The 22,204-nt window shown below is 46.4% G+C and overlaps 1 protein-coding gene across 1 annotated transcript; it reads right to left on the bottom strand.

Annotated features, from left to right (window-relative positions):
- Nucleotides 1–10,913: 10,913 nt before the first annotated feature.
- On the bottom strand, nt 10,914–22,204 carry LOC114662252 (carbonic anhydrase 4-like). Its single transcript, XM_028815644.2, has 8 exons — nt 22,131–22,204; nt 21,522–21,551; nt 20,761–20,922; nt 19,128–19,306; nt 16,006–16,083; nt 15,863–15,932; nt 15,505–15,668; nt 10,914–11,320 (listed from the first exon to the last, which is right to left on the bottom strand). The coding sequence occupies exons 1-8, from the start codon at nt 22,183–22,185 to the stop codon at nt 11,138–11,140; spliced, it is 921 nt and encodes a 306-aa protein (XP_028671477.2). The 5' UTR covers nt 22,186–22,204; the 3' UTR covers nt 10,914–11,137.

Below are 22,204 nucleotides of genomic sequence, written 5' to 3' on the forward strand. Positions count from 1 at the left end.
GACAAATGTGAATAATAGTTTGAAATCTGCATGCGTCAAAACAAGCCAACATTTTCAACCAGTTTAATCCAGTTTGGGGTCCCGGGGAATGGAGCCTTTAAACGCAGCATTGAGTGCACAGGGCAGGAAACAGCCGTGGACGGTGGGCTTGGCGTCACTCAGAGGGTCCCAGTAACCTCTGCATGGGAGCCAACCTGATCATCCGCCCGGCATTTCTACATGAAGCGTCAGCGTGTCGTGCAGGCCTCTTCATGCCGCTTCACTTCATCAGCTGCTTCCTTATTACATAGACAGAAAGGTGGGAAAGGCGCTATATACTAGGGCATTATATAATAAGGACGAAAAGTACTAAACAGAAAGAGCCAGCGGCACTATTTAATAGATAGATAGATAGATAGATAGATAGATAGATAGATAGATAGATAGATAGATAGATAGATAGATAGATAGATGTGAAAGGCAGCGAGCATGGGCAGTAGTCCTGTGTGTCGTGTCTTGCCCAGTTTAAACATGAAGCGGGGACTTGGCACGGTGATCAAAATCATTTGTGTCGCGTTGCCCTGTAAGTGGGAGTCGGAATTTCGAGTCGGTTACAAATCGAAATGAAATCTTCTTTCTCGAATCTTCTTTTGCAAACCAAACCGCGCCATCAACCCCACGGTGTCACCGGAGATTCTCAACGAGACTTTGATGTTTTGCTGTTGTTGATGATTTTGAGTGTAATGGACACCAGGAAGGCTCACACCTTTGCTTTTCTTGGACGTGTAGCCCTGAAGACGCCTGTTCTTGTTATGTCTTTCCAGAAGACATCGAGGGTTCGGATCGCATCAGACCTTCGTATTTCCTTTTTCTGAGTGGATGTTTATTTGCATTTATTCAAATCGAAGTTGCTAGTTTGATTGGTCTAACCCTCTGGTATGAAAAAATAGTTGGAACATAAAAATGAAATAAATAAATACACAAATAAATGTGTGACCCTTTTGTCCTGTGGGACCCTGGAGGCAGCTGATAGGTACCGGCAGGCCAAGCGGAATGCGGCTTTGGTGGTTGCTGAGGCAAAAACTCGGGCGTGGGAGGAGTTTGGGGAGGCCATGGAGAATGACTTTCGGACGGCTTCGAGGAGATTCTGGTCCACCATCCGGCGTCTCAGGAAGGGGAAGCAGTGCAGTGTCAACACTGTATATGGTGGGGATGGTACGCTGCTGACCTCGACTCGGGACGTTGTGGGTCAGTGGGGGGAATACTTCGAAGACCTCCTCAATCCCATTAACATGCCTTCCAATGAGGAAGCAGAGCCTGGGGACTCAGAGGTGGGCTCCCCCATCTCTGGGACTGAGGTCACTGAGGTGGTCAAAAAACTCCTTGGTGGCAGGGCCCCGGAGGTGGATGAGATACGCCCGGAGTTCCTCAAGGCTCTGGATGTTGTAGGACTGTCTTGGTTGACACGTCTCTACAACATCGCATGGACATCAGGGACAGTGCCTCTGGATTGGCAGACTGGGGTGGTGGTCCCCCTCTTTAAGAAAGGGGACCGGAGGGTGTGTTCCAACTACAGAGGGATCACACTCCTCAGCCTCCCTGGAAAAGTCTATTCAGGGGTCCTCGAGAGGAGGGTCCGTCGGATAGTCGAGCCTCGGATTCAGGAGGAACAGTGTGGTTTTTGTCCTGGTCGCGGAACAGTGGACCAGCTCTATACCCTTAGCAGGGTCCTGGAGGGTGCATGGGAGTTCGCCCAACCAGTCTACATGTGTTTTGTGGACTTAGAAAAGGCATTCGACCGTGTCCCTCGGGGAATCCTGTGGGGGGTACTCCGAGAGTATGGGGTACCGGCCCCCCTGATAAGGGCTGTTCGGTCCCTGTACGATCGGTGCCAGAGCTTGGTCCGCATTGCCGGCAGTAAGTCGAACCCGTTTCCAGTGAGAGTTGGACTCCGCCAGGGCTGCCCTTTGTCACCGATTCTGTTCATAACTTTTATGGACAGAACTTCTAGGCGCAGCCAGGGCGTTGAGGGGGTCCGGTTTGGTGGGCTCAGGATTGGGTCACTGCTTTTTGCAGATGATGTTGTCCTGTTTGCTTCATCAGGCCGTGATCTTCAGCTCTCTCTGGATCGGTTCGCAGCCGAGTGTGAAGCGGCTGGGATGAGAATCAGCACCTCCAAATCCGAGACCATGGTCCTCAGCCGGAAAAGGGTGGAGTGCCCTCTCAGGGTTGGTAGCGAGATCCTGCCCCAAGTGGAGGAGTTCAAGTATCTCGGGGTCTTGTTCACGAGTGAGGGAAGAATGGAGCGTGAGATCGACAGGCGGATCGGTGCGGCATCCGCAGTAATGCGGGCTCTGCATCGGTCTGTCGTGGTGAAAAAGGAGCTGAGCCGCAAGGCGAAGCTCTCAATTTACCAGTCGATCTATGTTCCTACCCTCACCTATGGTCATGAACTATGGGTAGTGACCGAAAGAACGAGATCGCGGATACAAGCGGCTGAAATGAGTTTCCTCCGCAGGGTGTCTGGGCTTTCCCTTAAAGATAGGGTGAGAAGCTCAGTCATCCGGGAGGGGCTCAGAGTAGAGCCGCTGCTCCTCCGCATCGAGAGGAGTCAGATGAGGTGGCTCAGGCATCTGATCAGGATGCCTCCTGGACGCCTCCCTGGTGAGGTGTTCCGGGCACGTCTAACCGGGAGGAGGCCCCGGGGAAGACCCAGGACACGCTGGAGGGACTATGTCTCTCGACTGGCCTGGGAACGCCTTGGGATTCTCCCGGAAGAGCTAGAAGAAGTGGCTGGGGAGAGGGAAGTCTGGGCATCTCTGCTCAAGCTGCTGCCCCCGCGACCCGACCTCGGATAAGCGGGAGACAATGGATGGATGGATGGATGGACAAATAAATGTTTAGCGATATACTGTATATATAATATATAAATAAATCCACAATAATATGTCAGCATAAATCATTTAAAAAGTCACTAAATATATTTTTGTTGCTGATTTCTCTATGAAAGTTATTAATTATGTCAGCAGCTCGGCTCACAGCGTGAAATGTAAACTGTCACTTTCACTCGCCGGCGATGAGAGGGCGGGCTTTAGCCAGTGCTGTGTTCTGATTGGTTACTTCGTTGGCAGCGCGGACCTCCACTTCCAGCCGTTACGGGTCACGTGTATGGCCGACACTTCATGAATTACAGCGGCTGCTTCTTGCACTCGTACCCGATGCGGACACACACTTTGCGCATTGCATGCCGGTGGCTTAACGATGCGCGTTCCCAATCCTGCCACCAACACGTCACCGTTAATTGCAGAAGCCCTCAACGCGTATCATCCTCACTGGCGTCTGCTATAAACACTGCCCGTCGAGTGACCAATCAGAACGCAGCACTCTCTAGAGCCCGCCCTCTCAACCTTGACAGGTAAAAGTGACAGTTTTTGTTTCACGTTGTGTCCCCGAAATTAATCAATAAAGAAATAACTAAATAAATACATGTAGAAAGAAGCACCAAAACCTTTTTCATGCCACATTTGTTTATGGCACCCCCTGAATTTGTGGCCACTGCCCACTGATCGGTGCATCAGACTTTTTAAACGTCAAAGCAGAATGGACTAAGCCCCCAAACGTTTGCACAGCCCTCCTTCATGCTGAAGGTTCAGCAGCCCCGACTTTCTCTCCATTCCTGGCCGCCATGGCCGCCTTCTCCTCATTTCGTCTTTTGCAGATTCACGCCGCTGTGCCCTGCCCTGCCCTGCCCTGCCCGACTCGCCGCTTTGTTGCCATTACAGTCAGCAGCAGCCGCTGTGCTGTTTGCACGGGACAGAAGCGACCGAGGATGGAGAGGAGAGTCACCAGGTGATGTGGAGACAGAGGGGCCATTGTTTGGGGGGTTACTAGGAGTGGACTCACAAAGTCAGCTGGAGGTGGGACTGAGATGGCAGCCACCAGTCCTGAACTGAGCACCTTGGCCATTCTGGTCTCAAAGTGACAGCTCAGACAGTAAGGTCCAGGCCTGAAATGAGCACGTCAAGGGTTAGGGTCCTGAAGTGACCACTTTATAGTTTAAGGTCCAGTCCTGAAGTGACCGCCTCAGGGTTAAATGTTGAGCCCTGAACTGACCAACTTGAACAATAAGGTCCAGTCCTGAAGTGACCACATCAGCTATTAAAGTCCAGTCCTGAGTTGGCCAACTTGAATACTAAGGTCCAGTCCTGAGCTGACCAAATGGCCAAATTAGGTAATAAGGCGCAGTCCTGGCGTGACCACCTCAAGGTTTCATTTTAAGCCCTGAACTGACCAACTTGAACGATAAGGTCCAGTCCTGAAGTGGCCACTGTGGGTATTAAGATCCAGTTGTCAGCTGACCACCTCAAAGTTTAATGTCCTGTAATGACCACCTTGGATATTAAGCTCCAGTCATTTGTTATTATAGTCCATTCTTGAAATGACCACCTCAAAGTTTACTGTCCAGTCCTGCACTGACCACCTTGGCTATTATAGTCTTGAACTGACGGCTTAGATATTAAGGTCCACTCCAGAACTGACCACCTCAGGGTTTAATATCCAGTGATGAGCTGACCACTTCAAGGTGTAAGGTCCAGTCCTGAACTGGCCAATTTGGATGCTAAGGTCCAGTCCTGAACCGACCACTTTATAGTTTAAGGTCCAGTCCTGAAGTGACCACTGTGGGTATTAAGATCCAGTTGTCAGCTGACCACCTCAAAGTTTACCCCCCAGACCCGAATAATCCACTTCCCGCATGCATGCCAGCAAAAGCAATCACTTAAAGAGGCTACCTAAACAATGGCTGCATTATTTAAAGTATTTAGATCTGTAGCACAATGTGTACAGTATAATCTTTAGCGACTTTATTAAATCTAACTAATGATCTCCTGTGACGCTCGTTCACGTGTCGTGACACCCTCGCCCCGCCCCTCAGCTGTCACTCCAGGCAGTTGGCCCCGCCCAGTCTGAAGCGCTCATTCTGCCTGCGCTATGATATTCATATACAGTATACAGTCCGACTGCTTCTAACAATAATAATTAACATGGCACGCACGTACCATTTACAATTGTGTTGTAACTACAATACTAACATACTATTGTTTATAATAATCATAAGTATGGCACTCGCATAATAACTGTAACTATTCACCCCCCAACCCGCAAAACTTAATACGGGACCGCGGATAAGCTCAAGTCAAGTCAGGGAGCCTGCACCGCCACCACATGACGAAACAACTTGAGATCCCAGTCGGCAACCCCCTAGACACGCGGTCCAGTCCCACCCTCTGGAAATGACTCTCTATCTGCCGCAGCCAGGTGTTACGTGGGTGACCCCTTGGCCTGGTCCTGCCACTCGGGTCCCCAACAATGAGGATCTTACGAGCTGATCACCCTCAGGAGAAACGGTGCCACATGGCCGTAGTGACGTAACCGACACTCCCGCACAGTGCAGGTCACGTGACTCATTCGGGACTCCATGAGCAACACAAAGTCACACCAGCGGGCAGCCGAGGATTATCTGAAGAGACACACATGAAGGAGTCGAGTCTTCATCTCAGGTCACTGGATAGGGTCACTCTAAAGACTTGGACCATCGTCCTGTTGTAGAGATATCGGGACCACCACACACCCCTTTCCAGTGACCTCATGACCCCCCGTGCTCTCCCAATCTGTCTACTGACCTCATAGGAAGAGTCACCTGCACTAAGGTAAGTAAACCTCTCAACGACGAGGTCCACACTCTCTCCGCAGACAGACACCCTGCCGATGGCGGTGCCCAGGAGGTCATTGAAGTCCTGGCTCTTTGGTTTTTATCAGGACCCTCAGACTCCTCACTCAGTCTCTCGAGCCTCCATGGACTCCGCGAAGATCATTTCAAATCCACACGAATGTTGCAAGTTCGTTTATTACTAAAACTAAATAAAACGTCACACAATAAAAACGAACCGCAATCTGAACACAACATTTCCGTACTGCTTTAACAAAAGGCCAAAAAATTACAAGAAAAAAACTTTTATAACCTGCGGTGGGTTGGCACCCTGCCCGGGATTGGTTCCTGCCTTGTGCCCTGTGTTGGCTGGGATTGGCTCCAGCAGACCCCCATGACCCTGTGTTCGGATTCAGCGGGTTGGACAATGGATGGATGGAAACTTTTATAACAAGAATCACATTTAAAGTGCCGAAAACTGCAACTACTCTTACTGCGTATGTAAATGTACGTGGCGAGGACAGTCGCAGCGTGTTTCTCACTAAATTCCCAGTTTGACAGTTCGACCACATACTGGTGTTACTGTGTCGCCGGACCGACACCGTTTGCTTCGCAGTGAGACCGGAGAATTTGCGGAAATGTCCGGGAAACTCGCCAGACTCGGTAAAGATGAGGAATTAGGAACTGGACTGGTTTTGAGCGGATTGTAATGGTGCCCCTGAGGGCTATGCGCCTGCCAACTCTGCCAGTCAAATGTGTGATCTGACAGGTGAAATATTTTCATCCCCAGGAATCCGTCGGGTTTCCAGTAATTTTCCCTTTTCTGATCCCTATTGGTGTCTGGTTTGTTTATGACCATAAAAACAAATCCCAAGGTCAGAGGCACTGAACCGGCCGGCAGGGATTTAAGACCCGTATGTGTATCACGTGGCCTTCTTGAAGCGGCTGACTCCGAGTGACGTCAGCGTCACGAATTACAACAAAAAGCGCGTTTTAGAAAAATCGCTTGACATCTGAAGTTTATTCGCCGAAGATGATTTTCATACAAATAACACGATACTGATTATATTGATTTAATTAAATATTTCCAAAAATAAAAATATTGATTTGTATTTTAAATTGGATAAAGTATTTATTCAACAAATGCAGTTTATTCTCCTACAGTTTTGCATTAGTAATCGACTCGTCATAGATGGGTAGCTCAGCCAGTTGTCAATAGTAATGAACTAATAAGTGTTACTTTCATTATCAGCCCATTTAGACCCCAAATGTGTTTTATAAAATATGGCTGGCCCTTATGAGAGCAGTCAAATTGTGCACTCAAGGATTTTAAGTGTCCCTCGTGGGTCGGTAACTCTGTTACTGCTTACCTGGTACAGGTGTGCTGCGAGCGGCCAAAAGCCCAGGCAGTTTGGGGGGTCCACGAGGACTGAGTTAGGAAGCCCTACCTCATGGAATAAAATGGGGGTATTCCATCCATCCATCCATTTTCCAACCCGCTGAATCCGAACACAGGGTCACGGGGGTCTGCTGGAGCCAATCCCAGCCAACACAGGGCATAAGGCAGGAACCAATCCCGGGCAGGGTGCCAACCCATCGCAGGGGGGTATTCCCGTACTCTAAAAAGAGTATACCACTGAGTACTAACCCACTTTAAGCACCGCCGAGGTGGGCTGTGAAATTCTGGAGGTAGTGATGTGAAGTCCCAAAAATCCAACAAGTAACATTATATATGGGGTGGAGGGGGCCTTAACCTGGCTAAATGACCCCCTGGAGCCGGAACTGCCTGGACGGCACCCTGTCGGCCATCTCGCTGCACACGCCCGTATCCTTTTACAGCTTTTTTAGGTTAAAGCTTCCAGTTAAGGTGAGCAGCTACGTTTGGCGACACCACAGCGCCCTCCTGTGCACGCAAAGAGAATTGCGCAGTCCCGTCTGCGTTTCTGAGTTTTGAATTCTTCCATTCGAAGTTCCTGCGAGTCCGAGGGCCGCGCCTGCGCTGTGAAGTACCGAAGGTGCTTTAATAGGGACACTGATGTTATCAATATTAATAATCTTAACCAATCAACGGAAGTATAGATCCCCAGATAGCATGTTTCGAGTTATTCTTAGTCGATGCCCAATCGGATCATATTGTAGGTGGCTTAGGAACTCCCGAGATTCTGCGGGTCATCGATAATCGTGGACCGAGGATGGACCCGCGCGGTGGGGACACATAAGAGCAAGACTGGTGCCAAACAGCGCTGAGTGCTTTAATCCAAAGCCGTGTCCAAACAATGAATAAAGTGCGGTGTAGTCCTTCTTTAAATAAACCCATAGTGCAATAAAAACCAAGTGCATCTTCATGATGGAAGCAAATAGATAAATACAGTAAATGTTTCGGGAATAAAAAACAGAAAAATAAAACTGGGACTTGTCTGTCCTCTGAGCTTCGGTGCGTCTCCGAGTCTTCTCAGCCTCCGCTCACCCATGTGGTCTACTCGATGGGAGCAGAGACACCAGTAGGCACAATCAACTGGTCACCGCTGGGGGGGTGGGGGGGGGGGTGTGTCCCACCACCACCATCATCATCACTCACAGGGAGCCACAGATCGATCTGGAGAGCCCTTTTCATATCTGTTTGACGGGACATACTGGTCTGTATAATAATGGGCACTGCTGCCCACCTCAGAAGTCATTCTGGTCTATTTAATAATGGGCACCGACTCCTCTGTCTGATTAAACACACGTACCGCTCTGTATAATAATAGGCACTGCTGCCCATCTTGGAAGTCACTCTGGTTTACATTGGCAAAGGGCACAAGGCCCTGAATCTGATTAAAAGACACACACTGGTTTATGTAATATTGGGCACTGGTGCCCATCTCAGAAGTCTTTCTGGTTTACATAGGCAATGGGTACCAGCTCCGTTCTGGTTGAAGACACATACTGGTTTGTATAGAAACAGGCACTGGTGCCCATCTTCAAAATCATTGTGGTTTACATAGGCAGTGAGCACAAGCTTCTTTATCTGATTAAAGACACCTACTGGTTTATGTAATAATGGGCACTGGTGCCCATCTCAGATAGTCATTCTGGTTTATGTAATATTGGGCACTGGTGCCCATACTAAGAAGTCTTTCTGGTTTACATAGGCAATGGGTACCAGCTCTGATCTCGTTGAAGACACATACTGGTTTGTATAGAAACAAGCACTGGTGCCCATCTTCGATATCATTGTGGTTTACATAGGCAGTGAGCACAAGCTTCTTTATCTGATTAAAGACACCTACTGGTTTATGTAATAATGGGCACTGGTGCCCATCTCAGATAGTCATTCTGGTTTATGTAATATTGGGCACTGGTGCCCATACTAAGAAGTCTTTCTGGTTTACATAGGCAATGGGTACCAGCTCTGATCTCGTTGAAGACACATACTGGTTTGTATAGAAACAAGCACTGGTGCCCATCTTCGATATCATTGTGGTTTACATAGACAATGGGCACAAGCTTCTTTATCTGATTAAAGGCACCTACTGGTTTATGTAATAATGGGCACTGACTGCTCTGTCTGATTAAACACACATACTGGTTTGTATAGTAATGGGCACTGGTGCCCACCTCAGAAGTCATTCCACTTTGTATAGGTGATTGGCACCGACTGCTGTACCTGATTAAAGACGCACACAGTACTGGTTTCTTGTAATAATGGGCACTGGTGCCCATGTTGATGTCACAAGACTGCTTGTCCTGACAAAGCCAAATTGAATAAAAGGGAATGAGACAACAACAAAGCCAAGGACCAGAAAGAGTAAAAGACTTGTGACAAACATGGCAGCGTTTATTACTAAAAGAAAGGTCCAAAGTAATACAAACGAAAAGCCAGTACTGGAGACCAAACTCTCAGTCACAAAGTACCAAAAGAAAGCAAAACTGGGAAGAAGAAATGTTAACAAATGTAAGAAGATACGAGCAACATCCGCAAACTCGTCAGCACTGAGCCTCCATCTTTCATAGGTGAGAGGTGATTATACAGCAACACATGGGAGCTCCTGGGTCAACAGCCATGGATACCGTAAACCATTTGTCCGTTGCCAGGGTCCAAATCCACCAAACAGCAGGTGGCTCACGACGCGCCTGACAGACGGGGCTGCCTTCTCGCTCTGCTGTGTTGTTGTCAGGCCTCCTCACCTGTCCGGGGGTTCAAGTCTCGTTTCATGCCTTTATTTTTGGGTCATTTATTTATCTTCATTTTTCATTTGTTAATTGCTACACCTTGGTTGTGTTTTGTGGGTGTTTCCCCAGGAGGCGGGGTCACCTGCCAGTCACCCCAAGGACCCGCCCTCCACCCTAAAACTCCAGGGGGGTCTCCCATAGTGCCTGGCGGTTCATTAAATGCGCTCTGGGAGTTTGGCGAGTTCCTGTGTTTCTCTGCGTTTTGTACCTTTTGGGTCCCTCAGGATTTTTCACCTCTATGTTCCATTTTTTTTTGAGTTTGCTTTGTGATTTCCGTACTGCGACCGTTCGCCGGAAATTGCCAGGTGTTTTTAGCCAACTCCATTTTATCATCGCGCTCTTCAGAACTCCATGGTGTTATTTTTGTGAAGTTTCTGTGCTTGCCTGTTTATTTAGCCGGGGCTTGGTGGTGCTTCCCCCACCAGTGGGACCCCAAGTTTACAACAGTCCGACACTCTACTGCTAATGTCTCCCCCTAGTGGACAAGGGCAGAGTAGCACCACGTTGCTGCCAATTGTTGAGTTTAGTCTGCACACTTTAGGAGAGCACACACGTGAAAGGCGCTATACAAAAGGGACGTTTCACTGCTAGGTTGATTAGTCCTTTATTAACACCTTCCATTTGCCAATTCCGTGCAGCTCTGTTTCCCTCTTGCTACTCCATTTTAGGTGCAGCTCCATCTTCAATGACTACAGCCAGCAGTCTGTCCGTTTGTCTGAGTCAATCTGAGCTGCTGATCTGTGATTGCTCGCTGGGACTGGAGTGCCGAATTCTGGTTTATTTTTGGAGATGAGGAGCTGCCATTATGTCACGTTCAGCTTGGAGAGTAACATCACAAACTCACGCCTCCTAGTGGCCAAACCAAGTAACACGTCTATCACCATCACCGTTTACAAAGAACGACTGCAGTAATGAAGCAGCCACCGCAGGCTGCATGACCATGGAGTGACCAGGCCAGGAGCAGATGAACAAGTTCAGGAGAATGAGGACCAAAGGAAGTGTTTCAATAACCAGATGAAAAGAGTCCGAGCACAAGGCAGTAAGAGACCACCACGAGTGTGGAGTCCCCAAATTATTAGGTTGCTGCTCTGGGGCTTCAGGAGGGTGCAGCCGACCCTAACATGAGGGTCTGAAAGCTGTGGGTCCTTCAAGGAGTTTGCACCTCAGTGTCCAACAGACTCAAAATAAAAAGAAGGAAAGGGCCGCACGGCCCCCCCACACCCCCAGATGATCTTTTTAGTTGACATATATGAGGAGGTGCAGAATGGAGACCCAGACGACAAGAGCAACTCCAGAGATGGTGGGAATGGAGCTCCCTGCTGAGAGGTAAACCGTCCGGCCATTGAGAGGCTGAATTGGCCGGTACACGTTCTTCATCTCTATGAATTCTTCATTTTTGAGGATAGAAAAATTCTTTATCTGCCCAGAAGAAAAAAAAAAATTAAAAACCCAACAGGGAGCATTAAGGCACCTTAATCATGGGCGCCGCCTGCGTGAACGCTCAATCCCACAGCCTCACCCCGCCGAATTTCTGCACTTGAAATCATTGGGGTCTCCTACTCACGTGGGATCTCGTCCCATTTCTGTAAGGTCCATGGCTTTGGCTTACGGGGGGGGGGGGTCTCAATGTCTGATCTCGTTAGGTCACTCGGCCCTCCATCAAGATCTGTGGAGGCCAATTCTCTCAGCTCTGTCTGTGCCCTCCTGCACTCTCACTCACGCCCCCCCCCAAACGTGAACCTGGAGTCCTCTGGTTTATTCTGCACCCCTCTGCCCCTTCTTCATGCCATTCCAAATACCTCCTCCTGTGCCTGGGCCTATCCCATCAAGTCTGATCCCGAAAGATCAACCTCCTGATCCCAATTCTACTTCAGCACACACACAGCAAAGAGAGTCCAACTACGACCTTCACGACTGATTAAGCCCTGGATGTCATCATCCGCCTCAACCCTCTGTGTCGGCCCAGAAAGAGTTAATACAGGTGTGCTTGAGTTATCTTGACCAAAGTCCAATGGCCAGAGACCAGCAACAGAAAAAAGGGAAGGACAATAAATGAGGAGCCTTGTTGAATTATTTCATTAATTTCCGGTATTGCCTAAGGTCCCCCTAACATTTTTTTGAAACCCTAATAAAACGTATTCCTATATTTTTTGCTGCTGATACACCGCTACAAGTTTAAAATTTTCCTACGAATAGCGAAATTACACCACATATGGCAACATTCGAGCTCCTTTGTTTGTTACACTAGGGGGGCGCGCCCCACAGTTTGAGAACCGTTGGCCTAAAGCAAAGCTGATCATTAATTGAGTGAGATCTCACCCTGGCTCTGAGGCTAAGGATCTGCGCTGGTATCCCGAAGGTTGCCAGTTCAAATCCCCGTCACTGCCAAAAGAGATCCTACTCTGCTGGGCCCTTGAGCAAGACCCTTAACCTTCAATTGCTCCAGGGGTGCTGAACAATGGCTGACCCTGCGCTCTGACCCCAAGGGGTATGCGAAAACTAACAAATTCCTAATACAAGAAATTGTATATAAGGCAAAATAAAGAACAAAAAAAAATACATAGTGCCTCTATCTATCTATCTATCTATCTATCTATCTATCTATCTATCTATCTATCTATCTATCTATCTATCTATCTATCTATCTATCTATCATCATAGTGCCTTTCATATCTATCTATCTATCTATCTATCTATCTATCTATCTATCTATCATATAGTGCCTTTCATATCTATCTATCTATCTATCTATCTATCTATCTATCTATCTATCTATCTATCTATCTATCTATCTATCATATAGTGCCTTTCATATCTATCTATCTATCTATCATATAGTGCCTTTCATATCTATCTATCTATCTATCTATCTATCTATCATATAGTGCCTTTCATATCTATCTATCTATCTATCTATCTATCATATAGTGCCTTTCATATCTATCTATCTATCTATCTATCTATCTATCTATCTATCTATCTATCTATCTATCTATCTATCTATCTATCATATAGTGCCTTTCATATCTATCTATCTATCTATCTATCTATCTATCTATCTATCTATCTATCTATCATATAGTGCCTTTCATATCTATCTATCTATCTATCATATAGTGCCTTTCATATCTATCTATCTATCTATCTATCTATCTATCTATCTATCATATAGTGCCTTTCATATCTATCTATCTATCTATCTATCTATCTATCTATCTATCATATAGTGCCTTTCATATCTATCTATCTATCTATCTATCTATCTATCTATCTATCTATCTATCTATCTATCTATCATATAGTGCCTTTCATATCTATCTATCTATCTATCTATCTATCTATCTATCTATCTATCTATCTATCTATCATATAGTGCCTTTCATATCTATCTATCTATCTATCATATAGTGCCTTTCATATCTATCTATCTATCTATCATATAGTGCCTTTCATATCTCTATCTATCTATCTATCTATCTATCATATAATGCCTTTCATATCTATCTATCATTCTATCTATCTATCTATCTATCTATCTATCTATCTATCTATCTATCTATCTATCTATCTATCTATCATATAGTGCCTTTCACATCTATCTATCTATCTATCTATCTATCTATCTATCTATCTATCTATCATATAATGCCTTTCATATCTATCTATCTATCTATCTATCTATCTATCTATCTATCTATCTATCTATCATATAGTGCCTTTCACATCTATCTATCTATCTATCTATCTATCTATCTATCTATCTATCTATCTATCTATCTATCTATCTATCTATCTATCATATAATGCCTTTCATATCTATCTATCTATCTATCTATCTATCTATCTATCTATCTATCTATCTATCTATCTATCTATCTATCTATCATATAGTGCCTTTCATATATATCTGTCTAGCTATCTCTGAGGCTAAGGATCTGCGCTGGTATCCCGAAGGCTGCCAGTTCAAATCCCCATCACTGCCTAAAGAGATCCTACTCTGTTGGGCCCTTGAGTAAGGCCCTTAACCTGTAATTTCTCCAGGGGTGCTCGCTGTACAATGGCTGACCCTGCGCTCTGACCCCAAGGGGTATTCGAAAACTAACAAATTCCTAATACAAGAAATTGTAAAAAGTGAAATAAAGAACAAAAACAAAAAACAAAAACTTCCTACATTTATCAGCGTCCCTGGGTGGGCAACTTAAAATTCGTCTTCATCTTTCCTACAGGCGTATGCATTAGGAGTCCTTACCAACACTGGAGACACCTCTGTTGAGATGCTATGTCCGTGAATTGTAAAGTGACTGAGGCGTCAGGGAAGATTTCCTCTTCACTTCATTGTCTCTCCGCCTGGAGTCGCTGAAATGCCAACGTGAAAGAAGTCTGCCTGGGACTTATGGAAGGTTCACACTTGTAATTATTTTAGGTTCCTATTTAACAATTCCTGACTTTTGTGTTACACATGAGGTCCCTGGTCACCGTCCGTGAGAAGTCTTTGTAATGTCTGAGCTACTTCTGATTAATCACAAACTGAGCCTGAGACCCTGAGATCACTGGTTGGCTCGCTTTGAATTGATGGGTTTGGCTGCCCAGTTCAGGTGGGTCGATGTGTGGTGGGTACGGCGATGTGCTATCAGCGCTTGGTCCCAAACAACCAACCTGCTTGAGAAAAAAAAAACAACTAGACGTTCAGAATCTTAAAAAGGAAGTTAAATAAAATTATAAGCAGTGGGAATTGGCGACTAATGAAGAAAATGGCTTGGATATGAACTTGTAGTCACTGTGGCCCTCCGAGAATGGAGTCTGACACGTCAGATTCAGGTCAGGTCCGGTTGGGGAGCCTGCACTGGTACAGCACGTCGCGCACCCACCACACGACAAAACAGTTTGGGATTGCGGTTGGTAAGCTCACACTCAGTCCAGTTCCACCCCACCAGAAATGACCCTCTACTTGCTGCAGCCATGTGTTATGTGGGCATCCCCCTTGGCCTGGTCCAGCCACTCGCGCCACATGGCCGTAGTGCCCTAACTGACGTTCCCTCACAATGCAGGTCATGTGACTCATTCACGACTCCGTGAGCAACACAAAGTCCAACCAGTGGCACCCAAGGACTCTCCAAGAGACACACATGAAGGAGTCCAGTCTGGATAGCGTCCATGTCTCACAAACAAACTCTGAAGACTTGGACCTTCGTCCTTTAACTGAGATATCAGGAGCGCCACACCCCCTATTTCCAGCGACATCATGACCCCCCCATGCTCTCTACTGACATCATAGGAAGAGTCACCAGAGACATGAAAGTCACTGCCGAGGTAAGTGAACCTCTCGACCAGGTCGACACTCTCTCCACAAACAGACCCCCTGATAATGGCCGTGCCCATTAAAGGCCAGGCTCTCGCTTTTTTTCAGGACCCTCACCAGCCCACACGCTCAGAGATCCAGACAAAGGGAAGACAACCCAACAAGACATACCGGGTGGTTCCCGAGTCAGAGGTGCGATTTATCTTTGCTTCTGCAGTGTCCTCCCGGACCCCTGGATTGAGACACAACCTTCCAGAGCCATCTATCCTGGAAGCCCACTCATCCAGAACTTCATACTGCTTACCAAGCTGGCAGGAATGAAAAGGGGTACGAGGTAGACAGTCCAGATGACATTTTCGTTGCAGGGTGGCGTGGTGCCTGATCCTTCGTACCGCATGTAATGTTTCATGTTAGCTCCAATCATGAAGTCAGTGAGCGTTGTCTTTCTGTCCATTTTACAGTTCTGTCCTGAGAGACAACAAGAGATTCAGAGAGAAGGAGGTCACTGTGAGAGCTTGACAATATCGCGACCCTAAGCCCTGACCAAACCCCCAAAGACCACTCAGACAGCACGATCATTCTTGACCATTTCTGCCGGGGCTCTTTCAGGGTCAAGGGTAGGGGGTCTTCCTTAAATTTCAATTCCTGGAGAGCTGACTTACCATTTTCTAAATTGTCAATGCAGTCATAGATGGGGAAAAGATCATCAGGCTTTGGCTTATCCATGGATTTCTGAAGAAAAAGAGCGGCCATCAGCGGAGTGCCGTACGGCATCAAACAGCATTTGGAACGTCGGAAATCTCACCTGAATGAAGAAGGAAAGGACCGCTCTGTCCTTGGTTGTGCCGCTAGCACCGGGGAGTTTGACGTGATTAATTTGCATCTGTGGGTGAACCGAGAGGGAAGAGAAAAAGGGAAGGGGGGTGCAATTAAGATCAAGAAGGGTGACAAACGTTGTAATGGGACAATGAAACAAGACGCTCTCAGAACTGACATTTACAACACTATGTGGCCCTGCTACAACGTGAAGAAGCGCAAACTCCCCTTGGCTACCTGCACTCATCCAAAAAAATCAAGGTGCCAAAGTGGTTCCTTTAGAGCGATGACATTGGGGAACCAGATGAACTATCCACCCACGTGAAGATCAAGTAAGGACTGGTCCTATACGGGACCGTGAATAAGAAACAACAGACTCGTGAAATACCAATAGGGTTCCTGATTTTTAACTGCATTCAGTCACATGATCTCTCCATGTCCCGCTAGGTAGCCTACTATCTCTTATATACAGTACTGTGCAAAAGTTTTAGGCAGGTGTGAAACAATGCTGTAAACAAAGAATGCTTTCAGAAATATAAATAATGATTGTTTATTGTTATCAATTTACAAAATGCAAAGTGAGCGAACAAAAGACAAATCTAAATCAAATCAATATTTGGTGTTCCTACCTTTTGCCTTCAAACCAGCATCAATTCTTATAGGTGCACTTGCACAAAGTCAGGGATTTTGTAGGATTCTAGTCAGGTGATGATCAACCAATTCTACCAAACAGGTGCTAATGATCATCAATGTCACACGTAGGTTGAAACACAGTCATTAACTGAAACAGAAACAGCTTCAAACTGGGTGAGGAACAACCAAACTCTGCTACCAAGGTGAGGTTGTGGAAGACAGTTTCATGTCATGGCAAGATTGAGCACAGCAACAAGACACAAGGTAGTTCTACTGCATCAGCAAGGTCTCTCCCAGACAAAGATCTCAAAGCAGACTGGGGTTTCAAGATGTGCTGTTCAAGCTCTTTTGAAGAAGTACAAAGAAATGGGCAACGTTGAGGATCGTAGACACAGTGGTGGGCCAAGGAAACTTAGTGCAGCAGATGAAAGACACATCAAGCTTATTACCCTTCGAAATCAGAAGATGTCCAGCAGTGCCATCAACTCAGAACTGGCAGAAACCAGTGGGACCCAGGTACACTCATCTACTGTCTGGAGAAGTCTGGCCAGAAGTGGTCTTCATGGAAGAGTTGCAGCCAAAAAGAAAACAAGGCCAAGCAACTCAAGTATGCACGAAAACATAGGAACTGGGGTGCAGAAAAATGGCAGCAGGTGCTCTGGACTGATGTGTCAAAATTTGAAATATTTGGCTGTAGCAGAAGGCAGTTTGTTCGTCGAAGGGCTGGAGAGCGGTACAATAATGAGTGTCTGCAGGCAACAGTGAAGCATGATGGAGGTTCCTTGAACGTTTGGGGCTGCATTTCTACAAATGGAGGTGGAGATTTGGTCAGGATTAATGGTGTTCTCAATGCTGAGAAATACAGGCAGATACTTATCCATCATGCAGTACCATCAGGGAGGCGTATGATTGGCCCCAAATTTATTCTGCAGCAGGACAACGACCCCAAACATACAGCCAAAGTCATTAAGAACTATCTTCAGCGTAAAGAAGAACAAGAAGTCCTGGAAGTGATGGTATGGCCCCCACAGAGCCCTGATCTCAACATCATCGAGTGTGTCTGGGATTACATGAAGAGACAGAAGGATGTGAGGAAGCCTACATCCACAGAAGATCTGGGGTTAGTTCTCCAAGATGTTTGGAACAACCTACCAGCCAAGTTCCTTCAAAAACTGTGTGCAAGTGTACCTAGAAGAATTGATGCTGTTGTGAAGGCAAAGGGTGGTCACACCAAATATGGATTTGATTTAGATTTCTCTTTTGTTCATTCACTGCATTTTGTTGATTGATGAAAATAAATGATTAACACTTCCATTTTGGAAAGCATTCTTTGTTTACAGCATTTTTTCACACCTGACTAAAACTTTTACACAGTACTGTATATTTCTCTTCTGGTTTGTCCTGCTTCCTGTTCAAAACTGGTCCTATTCCTGCTCTTCCAAACCCTTCTCCATGCTGCCTGAGGCCTCCCATACACCCCCACGCCGCTTTTCTCGGTTCCTATTCCTCCTTCGGAGTACCACATTACCCGCTCCTCTCTCATGACCCCATTGGTGTCACGTCACCGCCCTATATCTAGCCTGACCGCGTGACCTTTCACTTCAGCCATGTGTGCGCCTGGGAGTCTTTTCTGTAGCCTGTTACAGAAAGGTATTCTGTCGACCATTGGCATTGGTTTCGCTCCTTCGTATTTTCGTTATACTGCGACGGTTGTTTCCTAAGCCTTTGTTATAAAATGAACGACAGTATCTTCTCTGTCGACGGGTTTTTGTACAACGTCATCTCTATTCCGCGATCCAGCAACTGCTTGTTCCTATCAGTGGGTTATTTCTTGACACAAATGGTTGACGATGGCGATGCACTCTCACTACAACATAGGGCAGTAGATTTCGTTGCATCACATTGGGACAGATTTGGAGACGTTCTTCCTGTTGTTCTTTCCAACGCAAGTTGAGGTATCACAACAAGTCAGAAGTACTATCAATGCATGGCAACATCTGGAGTTTATGGTGGTGAAGCTGAAATTCAAGCTCTTTCCGAGATTCTCCATGCTACCATTGTCATTTACTTCAAACATGACCCCAACATCCCGCCTTGCATTTACAATTCTGGAAATACTCTTCATTTACCTTCTGTACTCAGGACAACTGGACAATGGCCACTATGAAGCCCTCCTACCGATTCTGATCATGTCTCCACAGCAGCATATAATGTCTGATAACACTGAATTCCTTTCTCATCAGTTTCCATACCTATTCTTACACCGCCGTATGGTATGGCGGGCGTCGGCTAGTACTATATAATGTCTGTTTGGTCCGCATATAAGGAACCTTTTCAAAGCCTGAAGAACCAAACTTCATAGGAAAACCCTAACCGGTACCAAACGATTCTTAGTCAGGTACGGATTCTAAGAGGAACCCACACAATCCCATAAAGTGCCATCCCAGACCCATTATTTTAAAGAGTGGGCCCCTTTACCTCCATGGGGTATTTCTTTCCATTGATGCTGTGTTCAGAGCCATCCAAGCCTTCAAAGTTGTCTTCAACTACACCATCTTCATGAAAACCACCCCAGCGAAAAACTATGGATTTTGCTTCATATTCGCCTCCAAGACCACCACCTCTTATGCGAATGCCTTCTCCCAGCTCTACTTTCACTGGGGGGATGCAGAGACAAATGACAAAGGTTATCCAGTTGTTAGACTCAGGAATGCAATTATGGAGGATGATCTGTGCCAAAATGAAATACATGTAAAACACACTGAAATCCAACACAATATCAACCAAAGTAATCGATTGGTTTTCACTACAGCACGCAATTGTTGTGTCCATTTAAAAAGCAAGACAAAAGTGCATTGCATTTTAATTCACGTTCATAGCTCATGTGTCATCTCTCTCTCTATAAAATGCAACGTCTGTCTGAATGTCCAGCGGTGGGCTGGCACCCTGCCCGGGGTTTGTTTCCTGCCTTGCACCCTGTGTTGGCTGGGATTGGCTCCAGCAGACCCCCGTAACCCTGTAGTTAGGATATAGCGGGTTGGATAATGGATGGATGGATGGATGGATGGATGTCTGTATGGGCGCTTTTCATGACAGAACTACTTAACAGAATTAGATCGGGTTTTTCTCTAATTTGCTTGAACATTCCGGACGATTTTGCGACTTCTGTCCGAGCGCTAAGTATCACAGCTCACTTGCAGGAGCGATTTGTTGGTGCTAATCTGGGCCAGAAGCTGTGAGCCAAGCCTCCATTCGAATCGGTCAACGTCTGGCCACGTTTTGGAGCGTACCTTGCCTCTGCTTAGCTAGCGATACCTGTTTGGTTATTGATTTTTAAAGTTTGTCCTGTTTCACTGCTACGCGGGCAGAGCCAGAGGGGACAGCTAATCTTATATATAAACGTCTACGCGTGGAAGTGTGTCTGTCTGTCTGTCCATCCATCCTGGAAGTGCAGGGCTACAGCGTGAAGCACAAAGAAAGTGACTCTGTCGCCAAAGTGAAACCGCTGGCAAAATGAAACCTCTGAGGAGCGAAAAACTCGCTTAGCCGCTGATAGACAACGGAGGCAAGCACATCAGCAAAACGAAACCAACAAGGAGACACTAATACATAACCGATGTGATTGATTGAAGTTCCATAATCCATGGTTTCTAGGAGCCCAGGCTTTTTACAGCACGGGCTTATACAGCTAGTAACTAATAAAAAAGCAAACGTATTGCATTTGGTTTAGCGGCTGCTCTGTGAGCGTTACATTCTGATACTAGACCAAATCTAATTGTAATCAAATAACCAATCAGCATCAAATGGTGGGTCAAGGGGTGTCAAGGGGCTTGATAATTAAGATTGGAGTCCAAATGATAGCAGGAATTGGTTGGAACAGTAGCCAGCTACCATGCCAGTCTTCCGCAGACCAGCAAAAACCTTCAGTAGATTCAGGTCAGAGGCCTTCAAGGCAGGATGACCTTCCCTGTCCTAAATCTCCCAGAACTTTCCCTGCAAATAAACCATATGCCATGATGCAGGTGAGTAGCCCGAGCCCTGCCTCAGTGGGCACACCAAACCGTCACCCTTGCGCTCTCTTGCTCTACTCGTGTTTACTCTCCATCCATACCTGTGTTTTCCTCCTTTGTGACTCCGGTTATCTTGCCAGGAACATCGTAGCCCTCGGTCTCAATGGGGGTAAGAGATTTGTTGCGCACCGCCGAGTCTTTCTCCAGGTTGATGGGTGACTGCTTGGACCCCGTTTTACACTTTCCCATCCATGTTTTGAAATCTGAAAAAAAAAAAACAACAACAACAAACAAAAAGGTGTAAGTGGTTTACATTTTACAGCACAAAAAAGGAGGAGAAACAGGACACGTAAGGAAAGATCGTCTCAACAAAGAAATCAGGTGAATGAGAAATCATGAAAGGTGTCAGCAGGTTTGATTCAGTCTGAGAGTCAGGGGAATGGGAATCGCGAATCACTCAAGAATCAAGTGAACTAGAATGGTACGACTATTTATTTTATTTATCGTATGGATTTAACAAAAATTGAATAACAAAAAAGCGAATACCAGACTGGCATTGGTGGCTACACCTGCATTTTATTCCACCCTGGGCAGCAGCGGGTAACCCTTAACAGTGCCATCTGCTGGCAGAATGAAACTATTGGTGCTGTGGATGCACCACATGCTCCTGTGCCCCATTACTACATGTTTTCATTTCAGGTGCCCCCCCACAAAATTTCCTTCATGCTCACCACTTTGGCAACCACCAACTTAATAAAAGGAAAGCAATGGAATTTGGGAGGTCCTAGAATAAAAGATAGAGGAACTATTATGCCTTCAATCTGAATGTGTTCGGGTATGAAGGTACGAGGACAAGACTCACCACATTCTGGTCTCCCGTAACACCAGTTACCTGTAGGAATGAAAGAAATGGAGAGAAGAAGTGAGTCAAGGGGAGAAGAGGCGAACAGTCCATTCAACCCAACGTCTTCAGAACTGAAGTCAGCTGGCGCCCCCCCACCCCCCCCCACCCAGACAGCAGTTTGAATGCAGTAGCCCAGAGGCTCAATTCTCATCTACAGAGCGGGTTCGCCACCCAGACAACGGGGCAGATGGAGGCCCCTCGCTTATGTAGGATGCAGGGCCTTTTCTCGTTCTACATGCCAAGAGTAGGTAGAGGTCACCAAGTCTGGTGTCAGATCTACGGGGAATGTGCCAGCGTAGGTCTGTTAGTCTCTTGAGGATCATGATATGTAGCGGCTGTGTGGCCGAGTCCCCGTTCAAGATGGACTACATCAGGAACATCAAGTGATTTTCATTTTGGTGGACAATGAAGAAGGAGGCTGAAAGTGAGAACTGAACTGCTGGCTACGTCACTTCACAGCGCATTTCAAACCTGCAACCTCAATTACGTACGGCTGAGTAAGTCAAGACCCAGTAAATGTACTGAGTTAGAAACAGCTAAGCCAGCAGCACATCGTCCTCCACTTACTGTTCTTATCAGCAGAAGTCAATCCCAGTGGCCACCAGATGAGGAGACACGTCATGAGAAGAGGTTTTCTCACT

The sequence above is a fragment of the Erpetoichthys calabaricus genome, chromosome 12 (assembly GCF_900747795.2).
Source record: "Erpetoichthys calabaricus chromosome 12, fErpCal1.3, whole genome shotgun sequence".
NCBI lineage: Eukaryota > Metazoa > Chordata > Cladistia > Polypteriformes > Polypteridae > Erpetoichthys > Erpetoichthys calabaricus.